The following is a 14,734-nucleotide window of genomic DNA, read 5'->3' as shown; positions in this document are numbered from 1 at the left end:
ACTTTTAAGTTGATTCTATACCATCTAATTCAAGGTTTTGAAAAGTATTGCGGAAAACTTTGTTTTTCTTCAAAATGTAAGAATCATATTTGGACAAATTCTAAATACTCATAATGCAGATTTGATATCCCGGGGATATATTAAGAGGACAAGGTAATGTCAATTATATCCCATCATGCAGGAACCAATAAGTGTCTCTGGGCACAGTTTATAGTTCCGCAACATTTGAACTATTTCAATACTTCAACATTCAGAATAAGTATAATTTCTATTCCTGTTACTGTATTGTGTCCGTTAATAATTATCTTCTTTATAAACGATTCCATACGTAAATACTCCATTCTTGCAAGGACCTCTATTTCTAACTGAATAAAGAAACGTCCATTCTCTTCACCATTTCAATTTTGTGTGTGTCATCTTTCATTGTATCATCATTAATTGTTGTCGCAATGAATGCGGGTTTAGGCATGATTTGATGCCTTTTAGCATGTCATGGGCGCAGCCATTTTCTTGAAAATGTGACTACCTAGAAGTTATACATGCATCATGCACCAATCTTTAGTTGGAAAGATTTTTTAAATCAATAACAGAACCTTTACTTATCAATGAGGAAGATTCATAGCTGAGAAGATAGCGATTATATTTGGTTAAAAAATATAACAGGAGAATAACTGTTTTGAAATAATTCATTTAAAAATACTAAAAAATAGCAGTTCACAAATCTATTTCGTTTTATATGAGAAACCTCCACCCAGAAGAGCACCAACTTGTTTATGCAACTTGAATACATTTACTTGATAAATGACTTCACATAGTACGTCACGTTATAAAGAAAATGGCGATGCCCATTTTGTGCTGAGAAACTGTACGTTAGTCTTGCTTGATATATACCTAATGCCTCTTTCATAATTCTTTGGTGGGAATCTTGTAGGTTATTCGGCAAGAATGTAATACATCTCTCAGAATAAGTAAACTTATTTTGGGGGTGAGGTTTCCTTTAATACTTATAAACATGCGTGATAAATGGATAGGCCTATGTTTATTTTATTTAAATCGCAGATGTGCATTTGGTAGGACGTACACGGCGCTGACGGCAGTGAAACATCTCCGAGCATATATATATATAAGATGTGACCTATACATGATAGCACGAATTATTTTCACCACATGATCTCCGATGACTCCGAGATCGTGCTACAGTGCCAACCGTCCAACCCGGCCGATTCTTGGGAAAGAGCTAATTCAATTCAGACGCATAAGTGAGATATTAGTCACTCGTGATGCATACCAGACAGAAAAAAAATGACGTATTGGTATCAAAATAAATAAGATGAATACAAAATATGAATTCGTATTAAATGGCGTAGTCTATAGGTATAAGTAGGCTTTCTCCTCGTCTGGGAGGACAAGCACTTTCGATATCTCTACAGGAAAAGAAGACTGGGGCTGTCGTGTCATTTCAAATGAGGAAACAACAATAAAGACAGATCAAAATAATGCCTGAGAAATAAAATTAAAATAATACCGCTTTTCAAACCAATAGGATATGCATGAAATTATACATTTGGGATTAGGGCGCAAACGCAATCGGCGATAGCTTATATAGCTCACCCGAAAATTGTTTTCTACACACTGCGGTCGGTAAACATGCTACCAACTACAACTCTGGTAAATACCCACTACGTGGGCTATGTACTTGATGCAGGGGCTGATCCAGGGAGGGGGCGTGGGGGGCACACGCCCCCTTTTTTCTTCCGAAAAAAAAATGAAAAAAAGCTGAGAAATATTCACATATTTGTTTTTATGCTATATGTTCAGTTTACGCATTCAGAAATGCCTCAACATGTAGTAGAGTATTCAAACTTTTCCGGACCCCACGCCGTAAAGGCTTCGCGCTTTGCGCTTGGAATTTTGTACATTTCACCCCCCCCCCCCCCCCTTGGAAAATCATGGAGCCGCCCTTGTGATTGCATCGTGTCGGTATTGCCCATTATGCCACCTGGTGGTGATGCAAATATTTGATGTGCCCCTCAAAAAGCTTTTGCTCAATACACCACTGATATTTAATCTTTATCTCTCCCTCTCTCTCTCTTTCTCTCTTTCTCTCTCTCTCTCTCTCTTTCTATTTCTCTTCCTTATCTCTCCACTCATATCTCTCTCTGCCTCTCTGTCTGTCTATCGATGCCTAACTCAGTTTTAGTCTAGCTTTCCCCGTGACTGACATCTGTAAGAAATCTAGTTTGGAAGCTGAACCATGGACCTAGGAGCCAGGGTGCGAGGGGGCACTACAGCCTCCCCTGCGTTGGACTGTTCTGGAGTGAAAATTTCATCTTAAATCATGTTTTTCGGGCAATGATTTTTTTTTAGATGAAAAGACACACAGAAAATAAATCTGCAGTGGTATTTTCATTTGTTATTATTATTAATGTATTATGATCATTATTGTTGTTGCTGTTGATGATGTTTTTATCATTATTTTATTTATACTTTTATGGGGGGGGGGGCTTGTCAGGTTAAAAACAAAATTGTATTCGTTTAGCCTCTGCCCCCCCCCCCTCCCATTTTTTGAAGGTGTGAATTCATTTATTTTCTTTTTTCTTTTCCTTGTCTTGCCCTTGAAAGCTGTGAAACGATTTCACTACTCCCCCCTCCCCCTAAAAGGAAAGGAATTCAGCGTACGTTGGTCTAATGTTGCCCCCCCCCCCCCCCTAATCTCCCGTAAATATTCCTAAATCCACCAATAGTTTTGTCGCACCATTTCAAAAACATCTGATAAGGGTTCATTTTCAGCCTATCGATCATTGTAGATTAAAAAATTGTAACTAATGTCAAACCCTAAAACTGGCAATTAAGCTAGGGCTTCATTTAATTTCTTTTCCTTTTTTTTTTCTTTCTAGCGCGCGATGTACACATATTTTGTCTCCTACGCGATACCGTATCTACACTCGGGAACTATCCTCTAGGCTCTACCAATTTTGTGAACATTAAATCGAGATCGAGCTGAGTTTTGCATCAAGTTTACAGTTTAATCATGGCAGTACACTTAGTGTGCCTTACTAACGAGGGAGGTGTTCCTCTATTTACACGAACGAAGGGAGATGTAAAATCTGTAAGAATTACTTTGTTATTAACTTAAGTATTTTTGCATTGTAGGACCCAACTTTAGCTTCGGTCCCATTTGTTCATTTTCGTGTGAGTTGAATGTAGGTCTGCTGTGCCTGTTGTTGTTGTTGTTGTTGTTGAAATTAATGTCGTTTTCCATCGTCGTTGGATGATTTTCGCCAGGCGATGTCAATGTGAGAGGGCGTAGTTACTGGTCCTCTCTTCAGGTATTTTTGCTCTGTTAGATCGACGTTAGCCTTTGGTGTTGTGTTTATGAAATTAATAATGTCATCAAATTTTCTAGTTATTTTCTGTAGGCCTAACGTTAACTGTTAGATCTAGATCTATTGACTATTGTTATGCAGCTTGTTCAATTCAGTTGTTGTTTTAAAGAATTAATTAGGCCTCTAGGAAGGAAAGGATGAAGTGACTGAGTGAGGTGGATCTATTTGTCTTTGTTGAAAAGTGTTGCCATGAAGAGAGGCTATCATATTTTTTGAAATACACCCTCTCATATTGATTCACATCAAACACTACTAGACCTAGATCTAGCTAGATCTACTATCATCTAGGTCTATACAAAACATCAGAATTCACTCAAATTCAGCATTTTTTAGTTACATTTCATGACATGTATTGACGTCGCGTCTAAAGAGTAAAGTAAATAGCAGCAAAGTACAGTCAATTAAAATACTTTGATAATTTAAATCATAAATCTATCGCCGACCCTGGCCAAGTGCGCTTCATGTTCATTGTTTGCACTTTTTGGTCGCTGCGACTTTGTGATTGCTGAATAGAATGACCTCCGTGTAAACTCCCTGTAAAAATAAATCTGTCATAAAAAACTTATCCATACTTAACCATGTTGTGCATGAATGCGATTTACATTCTGACTATTGGAATACTTTTTTTTTTAATGGAATAATTTGTAATGAGGCGCTTAACAAAGACTTTAATGCATTAGAATTGATAACATTATGAAACGGACCTTTTTACTATTATTAATATTATAGGCTCAATCTTACAGTCTTTGTTTTAATTTAATTTTTGTTTTGTTTTCCAGCTTGCTTTCGCCGAGCAGGGCATGCTGTACGGTGTTCAGATGTTTGCCCAAAATCACGGGGTCAAGCTAGAGAGTACGACCACTGAAGAGGCTAAGGTCATCTGGCAGGTGTTTCATGATAGGTAACTTACATAAATGACATGACACAGGTCAAATGTAATATGACAGGAGAAGATGTTAAAGGCAGGGTATTCTGCTAACACTACTTCAGATTATATACTGCCATCTGCTGCTTACAATATCCTAATGTGTTGACAGCCATGTCCCATAATGCACCATTAACTGAATGAGGCACATACGGGTATGTTGATGCTTGGGAACGGGTCGGAGATCGCTCCATGTACGCTTTTACCGAAAGATGGCACATTGTAAAGTACATCACAGCGGTGGTAGCGATGTCCATAAAATAAGGTCCTGCCTTTACAATTAAATTTGATAACTGTTCTTGTTGATTTTGTAGTGTGACCTTGGTGTTGGTGACAAGCAATGATGGGAGTTGCGATATACATTACAAGACGCTCATCAACCACATATTTCATGCAATGGTGAGTATACCAAGGTCCGGACAGTTTGACATTTGTACAATCTCTTTGGTTCACCTTATTGAAAAGTGTTTGTTACAATTTGGACCTGAGCTGCAGGTTACCCCATTAAACACCAGCACAATGTGTTGAGAGTTAATAATTAGTGTCAGGGTAAGGGCTAGGGTTGGGGTTAGGCCTCGGCACTAGGTTAAGGGTTACTTGTGTGGTAGGGTATTCTACGGTTGTTCAGAATCTTCTATGTTTAAAACAGTCAGTGTCAGAACTGTACTTAATCTTAAAACCTTTTGTTTATCCTGTCATTCTCTATTATTTTAGTTCTAAACTTGTGTTCTTCTTTCTATCTATATTGTTTTATGTTTGACAAATTCCCTCTCCTCCCCCTTTCAGTGTCTGCAGTACTAGCAACATGACTTTCCCCACATCTGTCAAAATATCCTCAGTCTTTATCTCTATTTCCCAAATCATTCTGCACCGGTTGAGTTCCTGTAGAGTTGGCATTTTAATAGTGACCAAGAACACTCTTGAATTCCAATTCGCTACATATTAACAAGGTGTCCACTCTGAACTCAAGTTTGTTTGAATAAAAGCAGAAAATATAAGAAGCAGGTCAGTGAAAGTTAAAGGAGTAGAAAGATATGATCCGAAGTAATGATCAATCAAGGACAAGTATGCAATCCTTTTCATTTTGTGTTCCACAGGCTCTACAAGCAATTGTCTATTTGATATGCACATATTATTTTCCTCAATTTTGTTATGAAGGAAAAGATCTCTTTCATAAATGAGTGATCACTTTTTTTTTTTTTTTTTGGGGGGGGGGGGGGGAGGTGGGGGATGAACTATACATTAAGTGAGGGATATAACCTCTAATTCAGAGATGTGAATGATACTCACATGTACCTTTTCTCCCATGATCTTTTCTCGTCTTTCCTGACCATAGGTAATGTTCATAGGCCTGGAGACCCTAGTGAGCATTAGGACTGTAGAAAAACTTCGCAGGGAAATCAAGGTGAGTGTTGAAGGGATTGGGTATCTTTGCCTCAGATTCTAAACAAAATCCTGGATTTAGCTCATGCTGCAATCATACTTACTGTACAAACCTTTGGATAAGTCAGAAATCCCATGACTTTTGCAAGCCAATCACCTGTCTGATTATTATGATTGGAAATCAAAATTGTAAAAAAACATTTTTCTGACGGTTTATATAACACTAAAGTCTATTGGGGAAAATGAGTATGGTAAAACCAGTGACTCAAAGATTTTCTACTTTTTTGAGACACCTCATGATCATTTTGAAGCGCAATTTGTTTTAGGGCTTCAATATTACACTATATCACAGACATGATACATGTAACACGTAGGGCCATGCATCTCCAATCTAACATTCTTAAAGGATGCCTTAATGGCTACAAAAGGTTGGTCTGGAGTCAGTTTTTTAATTGAATTGAGGGTGTGACTGAGGTATTAGAAACGTTTCCCAGTTGTACCCTTCTAATTTTTTTAAAATATTTTTTGCGGCAGGTCTGTTACCCGGTTATTGATACGCTTCTCCAAGATACTGACCTGTATGGTGCTCTCTCATCATCAGTAGATGTCCTTGTCTCAGCAGAAAACACAACTTTACAGGTAGGTGTGGTAAGCTGCAGAAGTCAGAAGTGGGCACATCCCCCACGCCCGTACCCCCCGTACCCCCGTAGTGAAAAAAAATATGAAAAAAGAGACAAAATAGGGGGTAAAAGAGAAAATAAAGGGAAGAATGAGGAAGTGAGTGTGAAAAGAAGGAGATGTTCCCCCTCCTACAGTGACATTTATATCACCCTGATCAATTGCCTCGTTTATTTTCATTTCATTTTCCAAGTAATACTGGTCCCAACCCTACACAAAATTAAAGGCGTACAGTGTTTGCAGATATATGGTTTAGAACTTTTATAGCCTGTGAAGGACCATAATGCATTTTTTTCAGTCGGGTGTTGTTACATAATGAATTTTTACATCTATACTGACATAATTCTTTCAAAGCTGTTTGATGCAAATAAAAGGAATTTAGACTTAGTTTCTACATTCAATATATTATTACCAAGTACACTGTATCTTGGAAGCAAGAATATAATGAACGCTGAAATTATTATTTTCCTTTGTCTTTTCTCTGATCTCGGCTGTGTGAAAGCTGTCTGCTCAATACAGTCATCAGGTTTACTATAAAGTTTCGATGTTGTCAGTAATGTGTGGACAACCTTACCCTAAGAGAATACATGTAGCCTTCTTTTGAAATAATGAATTTCTCATCCAGGAACCTCTTGAGGCATTTGTCACCAGCGCAGAAAGTACGTTTGGTTGTCTCCATGCTGACGGCAAGCTAGTGGTCGCTACGTCCAATTGGTGGGCACTCAGCGGTCAAGAGATGATGCTGGTGGCCAAATTCATCCAGTCCCTACCCATCGGAACGTCCAGCGATGTGCCCATCTATCTGCCACATGCAAGTCCAAAGGTAAGAATATCAGCTTGTAAGGTGTTAGATTTCACTTTAAAGGTTACAACTGAACCCCCATGGTGCCACCAACTTGACAAAAATTCAACAGAAAATATAATCATGTGAGAAAAGTTTCTATTAATAATGCTTGTTTTGTGATTATTTTACTTCACTGTTGTTGAACCTATATGCAATTAGAAGTATGAAGACAGTTTCCTATGTTTTTTTTTTGTATCATACCATACAAAATGTTAATTATGTGTTTGGGTCTTCTTTTTATTTGTATAGAAGAGAGATTTACATCATCTGAACAACAAACCAATTTAATTATGGTCTATTTGGGACTCTTCTAATAGTTACTGCTGATGTATATATGTAAACAAAATTTTGCTTTCCTTCAGTGGGTATTGTTTGAAATTGCATGATATATACTGGAATTATTCTCAATATCAGGGACGATTCCTTTTAAAGGCTGAAATAATATCTTTTACCTGCTATTCATGTAGCAAGTTATTTTACCAGTGTGTTATAAACATAAACTTGATTAATAGATAAATGTTTGGGAAAATGTGTGTCATTGAGAAATGTTGCTTTATTTTCATGTCCAGTTGCAACTCTGGATCTGGAGATATATTTTGAAATATGATATCATTTTCAGTGGTATCATTTCGCTCTTCTTTCAAAGAATAATTCTTGCTACTGCATATGGCATTATACATTCCCATTTTACATTCCCATTATACATTCCCATAATGCTGCTCCAATACCTCAGAGATTTTGTAGACACATTAACTTAAATTCGCTAGTAAAAATAGAGCATTGGCTTTTTTCAGCTATATGCAGTAGGGAGTATTAGTAGAGTGGGTGTCAGTGAAAAATATGTTTTCTCCATCAAATAAATTTTACTAAATGCACGCTTTAAAGCCATACCGCACTAGTTTGGCCAGGAGGGATTAGACCTCCCTGCATGGTCACTGACAGCCTAGGTGGATATCTTATCTAAAACCCTCTCAATTAACATAATAAAAAGATGATCATTGGGGACCAATGGTCACCAATTAAGGCGTTGTTTGCTATATAGAGGGCGCAAGTAGCTATAAGTAGTGCAGTGGGGCTTTAAATCAAGATTTTGGTGGTGGTTTTCTTTCAGGACCCCCACAGATTATTGAGCATCCATCTTCAACCCGGTGTGGTTGTGAGCGTCCTGTGCTATGCTAACCCTACCCTAGCCGAGGCAGAGGAACAACTCATCGAGCCGGCCTGGAGGTTGCATCACGAGGCGCTCCGAGCAATCCAAAGGGCGCCCTCGTCCAACATCCCAAGGACAATCCCATTGGATGCAGGCATATTGGGGTAATTGCTTGTGATTTAACATTGAATGATGTTGCGTAGCCTGTATGTGCATCTGGCTCAGATCAAATGCTACAAGAACTCTTTAGTGAGTGTAATTTCGAGCAAGTTTTTCTTAGTTTCTTCATATATTTTTTGTCTAAACGACCCAACTACTGCATAATAAACAAATAATTCTAAATCAGTATGCATCATTTCCTCTGTAATTGGCATTCTATTTCCAAAATTAGAAAGAAAAAGTAGAAAGAAAAAGACACAGGATCTTAGAATTGTGTCGGTATCCTTGCTATTCATTTACGAACTTAAGTCAAAGAAACTGGACAAGTAATTTAAAGAAAGACCGAAGCAATTTTGAAATATGTTGAAAATATGAATACCGGATACACAATTTCACATGTACATGTACTTACCATTTGGTATTTAATACCCCTTTTGGGAAATTTGCCCTTTGCCCTTTGCCCTATTGGGGGAACCACATTCATCCAGGGTGTTAGGAATGAGTGCGAACAATGCCACCAGAACTCATCTTGACCTTTTGAACTTTTGACCTTTTGACCTTTATCACTAACATCCTGGGCTTTCTTTTCCTTTAGGTATGTTTTATTGAACACCGACCAGCACAAGTGTCTGTCGTCAGTCCGCCTTCCTCTGATTGCAGGGGGCGCGGCCGAGCTGAAGCCCCTCCCACCCTACGCCCGGAGAGAGATTCTCACGGCTTTCTACCGCACCGTGGTGGGAGGACTCTTCCCCCCTTCCCTCAGCCCAGAGAGACAAGGTAAGAATGTAAGGGTGCATTCAAGCAACACTTTTTCACACTAGAAACACGGTTTTCAAAGAAAGTTTAGTTTAAAACAGGGTTGGGTTCAAGCGATTTCAAGCGATTTTTTGTCGGTCGTAAAAATAAACGTGTTGAAAAACGCAAACATGAAATGCTGAAAAAGAAACGCAGCGAAGTTGACCTATACTTCCTGGGTCAAACTGCACAGTGTGATGAGCAGGGGCTGGGCTTGAAATGAGCGAGAAACAGCATTGAAGAAAAATTGCTTGAACGCACCCTGATTGGTGCTGTTGTTCGAAGAGAAGGAAGAGTTCCGATCAAGGTGGAAATAGTTTGTGAGCTTTTCCATTCTTGTTGTGTTAGGCCAAATTTATAAAAAAAAATATGTTTAGCATCCTGCCTTTTTGAAAAAAAAGGAGGAGGAGTCCTTTTTTTTTTTTCTTCAAAATGGCCGCTCGAAATGGCTGCTCAGTACATTTTCTGTGACAGTCTGGTTTTTTATCAAGATAGCCGCCAGATTTTTTTTTAAAAATCAGAAATAGATCATTTGAACAGTGTTTTCATGTTTTTTTCTTTAAAAAAAAAAAGGAAGCAGGCAGGGACGCTAGACATCATAGAATAAATGCTCCCTGAACAGGATTGCCATTTAAATGCCTTCGTATTCAAAATATAATGACATATGCTGAAATGTTTGGACCTAATATTTATGCCACATGCTTGTGTAGTCCATTATACACATTTCTGTGTGCAGTGTTTGTGACTGTTCGGCAAAACTTTGTCAATTTTTGTTTGTGTGTGGATGATTTCCGAAACAGTGTACTCCAATACTTACTATTCTTACATGCTGTATAATTAACCTTTCCCCATTGTTGCCAGACATTTTTGATCATAATGCAATCGCATGTCGAGCACTCAACTTGATTTTTAACCCTTTGCCTATGGGACCCATGAGCATACTGTATTAAGCCTATGGGAATGAATGCATTCAGTAGTCAATGGGTTAAAGTTTATACCTTAGTCACACCGCCATACCAGCTCAAAACTGACCAATAGCTTGACCATTCAAGGTAATGCAATTTTTTTGTCAGTCTATTTTCTGTCTAGTGTTGGTCATTGATGCAATTGGGTATTACTGCATCTGCATCACTGAATTTACCAACATTTACCATAAACCAAAGTTCAGGGGATGTGTCATGATAATATTTTGTCTTTCCAGTTCAATTCAATTCGATGCAATGTCTTTATTGTCCATATCAACAAAAATTTACTTTGTGTTCATGCACAATACATACAGAAGAATAGATACGTCAAAGATTAAAATTCCAGACCGAAGAATGAACAGAAAAAGTGATTTACAAGTAATTGTTCCTATTTTATTTTTTTAAATTTCTTCAATGAAGATTCATCGGGGGAAGCCTACAAGTGCCTGCCACACAGCGCAGAAGAGACTTACATGTGTGGTGACGACTTTAAGACCTATGCCCTCAACTCTGGAGGCTTTCAGTTTTTTGTTCTCTTCTCATCGGCAGTCCCACAGTATGCGATGAGGTAGGTCAACAGGGTTTGTTTTTTCCAGTTCCATGATAAAGATGCTGTAGTTGAGTGGTTTAAAGGGATTGGGTAAATTTTTCCCAGATTCTGAAACAAAATCCTGGATTTAGCTCATGCTGCAACAATAATTATAAACCTATAGGTCAGTCCAGAACCCCATGACTTTTACAAGCCGATCGCCTGTTCGATTATCATGATATTTATGATTGAAAAACTAAATCAATCTTTGCGTTTTCCTAACAATTTCATAACACTACAGTCTATTGGGGGAAATGAGTATGGTAAAGCCGGTCACTCAAAGATTTTTACTTTGTTGTGGCACTTCATGATCATTTTTAGGGCTTCAGTATTACACCATATCACAAACATTGATAACACGAAGGGCCATGCATATCAGATTTAAAATCGCTAAACAATGCCTTTAAACACGTAACTGGAGATGCAAAGGTTGTAGGTAAGAGCTCCAGCATGGATCTAGTGTCCTTTGGCAAGACATTAATCTACATTTGCCACTCCCCACCCAGGTGTTGAATGGGTAGAAAAGAAGTCTCTGAGCACTGTGAGCACCAAAAACGGTAGCCTTTCTAGAGCTCTGCTAATATCCAAGTTCCTTGAGCACCTTGCATGGTGGATACGAGCAGTATTATCCAGTATGATTATTGGTATTATTATCTTTAACATTTTTATATTTCCTGCAGAGTTGCTTTGGGCTTTATTTTGTCAGATATAGGGTTAGGGTTTGGTTTTAGAATAGTTTTGGGTTAGGGTCCAGGGTTAAAGTTAGAATGACAGCACATCAGTTGCCATTGAAGCAAGTATAACAGAACCTTTCCATTTTGTAGCCAAGGATTGATGTCATTTTGCTTTATATCTCATTTCCCTTTTCATTACCAATGTCAGATCTGTGACCAAAAATCTTCTAGGAACGCTGTCCAAAGAGAAGATCTTTGTCGATCGAAGGACAAAGTCATCTTGATAACTGGATTGAGATGGTCTGGAATGGACAGACTACAAGAAGAAGTCATTGACCGTGGCTCGTGGTAGCATGACAAGGTCATCTTGCCATCTTGGATGTAGGATAGTCTCTACATGTATGAAAGAGACTGCATTCATCGCCTGCTCCTCATGATGCCAAACTTAGCATCCATCGAACAAGAAGAAGAAGCGCTGCAATGATTGCTCGACAAAGACATCTCAATAGCTTGGATCTACGATGGGATCTGTTGGAGTAGCTGCAATAAGAGATCCTTGCTTGTGGCTTATGATGCATGATAATATCAGTATCACAAAAAAGGAGCGCTACATCAGTGATTGCATGAGAAACTTATTTGATACCTCGGATGTAGTTTGGAGCTTGTTCCCACTTTCTGTAGCCATTTCCGTAGCCATCGCATATAGCTATCGATGCTCATAAAACCATCAATATCACAATGAGCACTGCAATGATGGCAGAACTAAAGTCCTCTTGATATCTTGGATGTAGGAAGGTCTTGATCTGAGAAGTGCAATATAAGGTCGTCAACTATAGCTTCTGGTGTCAATGGTGCTACCTGTCTCACCAAGAAGGAGCCATTTAATTATGATTGGACAAAGACACTTTTAATCTTGAATGTAGGAGGGTCTTGAATGAGACACTGTACTACAAGGCCATTACCTATAGCTCCTGGTGTCAATGGTGCTACCTGTCTTACCAAGAAGGAGCCATTTAATGATGACATGACAAAGACCCCTACAAATCTTGGGTGTAGGATGGTCTGAATTAGCTAGACTGCAAGAAGTGGCCCTCACTTACAGCTCAAGTTGCCATAGATACCATCTCTTTCACAAGAATTTATGCCACAGTCATCGTATAGCAAAGTCACCTTGGTATCTGGGATATATAGATGATTTAGAATGCTTCCATTTAAGTTACGTAGTCATTCCCTAAAGCTCAACACCTTGGCATTGAAACCCTCTAGGTGTTTGGGTTTACAGGGTTCTGGGAGGAGGGGGCAGAGTGTCGGTAACACTGATGACGCCCAATAAAAAATTTGGCAGCTGTGGTGAAACTGAGAATTGTTTCTGCTCCTTCAGACGGGGCTGTGACAAACACTGGTGTGAAGACAGAATTCAACTTGTATCGAATGGTACCATGAAATGTCCTGGTGATCAGAAGCGTCCTTTTGCTACCATATGCTTATGCTGAGACTGTTTGTAGAGGAAGCTTTGGGCTTGGAGCCAGGTGGCAATAGGTGGAGAAGCCACTGTCTATCAAAGCTGTGAGAGGTGTGCTCTTTATCTTGACAGTGATCGTTGGTTTCACCTTAGATGATTGAGGCGTATTGAGTTTTGTGCCTAAACAATGCTGGGGGGGGGGGGCACATCTAGGTTTATAGCATTGATAGCCCACTGTTGTACTGGTCTTTCCTGCGTTGTAGTACTTCAACACCGTTTGGTGAAGTGGTTTCGTTTTCAGCATGAGTGACATGTAACCCCTGGATCAGGCCAGATTTTTTCGGGTGGATGCCGAAGAGTTCCTCCTCAGTTGCGACATTTAAGCTTTCGCTGTTGTTGTGGACACTCATCTATCAATTGCGTACATTACGAAGTGATGCGGCTGAAAAAAAGCATGGTCTTTTCATTGATGCTGTTTGTGTGTCGGCAACTTCAATGCTCTCGCTGTTTTTAATAGTTGCATTAATGTGAGTTTGGATATAAAGCACTGAGAACTGTTATTACCTATAGCTTTATCCAAGCTTCCTGATAAGGTGCTCATAAGAATTCTAGGAATTTCTTCCTTCTGGGCACCCATTTAAAGTTTTCTTCTGTACACAAAAACTGCAAGTGGTTGTTCATGTGTTTGGTAATTGAAGTTGTATGTATTTTACGTAATTGTTTGTTCTTGAACATGTGCAATGATAATCCGATGTCCTTTGAAAATGATAATTGATTTGTCAATTACTTTGAATTTAATAATCTCTATATAATGGAATGCAATATAATGTCCTTTGGGATTACTAAGTATTCAAGCAGGTTGACATGTCTCCATCATATCAGCAAAAGCATCTGGTACAAAAATACAAAATAGCAAGAAATAAAGTTATAAACACAGAATAATATGAAGTAAGATTTCTCTTTGTAAACATTTTTTTTCAATTTTTCTTTGTTGACATTTGCGTTTTCCCAGGTACTGTATGATTTGATTTTGATGAGAATATCAAGGGGTCAGTGACACAAAGACGTTACTCCATTTTGGCCATTTTGAGAAAAAGTGGTTTATGTGTCACTGAGCATTTGGGCCTTAAGAAGTTAAGTCTATATTTCACTAGCCATCGACTTCATTAGGGTGTTGGGTGGAGTTAAGTCTTTGTGTTTCCTGGAAAGCCCACATTTTTTTCTGAACACTTTGATATCGAATACTCATTTTGGCAAAATATGGAGTTACGTCTTTGTGTCACTGAACCCTCGAGATGTTCTGGTAAAATAAGAATGGAAGAGAGAATAATAGATTAAGGTTCTGAGAGGAAAACAGAGACGGAGAGAAGGTCGAGAAAGATGAAGAGAGAGGGGGAAAGGGAGAAATAGAAAAGAGAGAGCGAGAGAAAGAGGGGGAGAGGAAAAGAGACGGACAGATGAGGTCAACGTGGAGGGATAGAGAGAGTCTGAAAGTATTGGCAAGCAGCTAAATATGCACCTTAATATTACATCCATAAATAATTTTATCACAACATTTTAGATCAAAATGAATTAATTTTCAATAAAACAAAATGCTATTCAAGAGGGGGAGTCACTGAAAAAAGGTGAATTTTCCAGAAAGATGCAGAGAGAGAGAAAAAAGATAGGCAAGTGGTCCTTTATATACTATTCTCTCTCTCTCTCTCTCTTACACACATACACTC

The 14,734-nt window shown here is 38.6% G+C and overlaps 1 protein-coding gene across 1 annotated transcript; it reads left to right on the top strand.

Annotated features, from left to right (window-relative positions):
- Positions 1–2,950: 2,950 nt before the first annotated feature.
- Positions 2,951–13,952, top strand: LOC100890791 (protein fuzzy homolog). The gene is made up of 10 exons (XM_003723938.3): positions 2,951–3,109; positions 4,166–4,287; positions 4,626–4,710; positions 5,648–5,716; positions 6,229–6,333; positions 6,998–7,195; positions 8,328–8,530; positions 9,121–9,302; positions 10,706–10,853; positions 11,757–13,952. Exons 1-10 carry the CDS (start codon positions 3,032–3,034, stop codon positions 11,830–11,832), a joined length of 1,266 nt encoding a protein of 421 aa, XP_003723986.2. The 5' UTR covers positions 2,951–3,031; the 3' UTR covers positions 11,833–13,952.
- Positions 13,953–14,734: the final 782 nt, after the last annotated feature.

Source organism: Strongylocentrotus purpuratus, unplaced genomic scaffold (genome assembly GCF_000002235.5).
Source record: "Strongylocentrotus purpuratus isolate Spur 01 unplaced genomic scaffold, Spur_5.0 spur5_scaffold_12, whole genome shotgun sequence".
Taxonomy (NCBI): domain Eukaryota; kingdom Metazoa; phylum Echinodermata; class Echinoidea; order Camarodonta; family Strongylocentrotidae; genus Strongylocentrotus; species Strongylocentrotus purpuratus.
The sequence above is the reverse complement of the archived record's forward strand: the minus strand, read 5'-3'. Positions and strand labels throughout refer to the sequence as shown.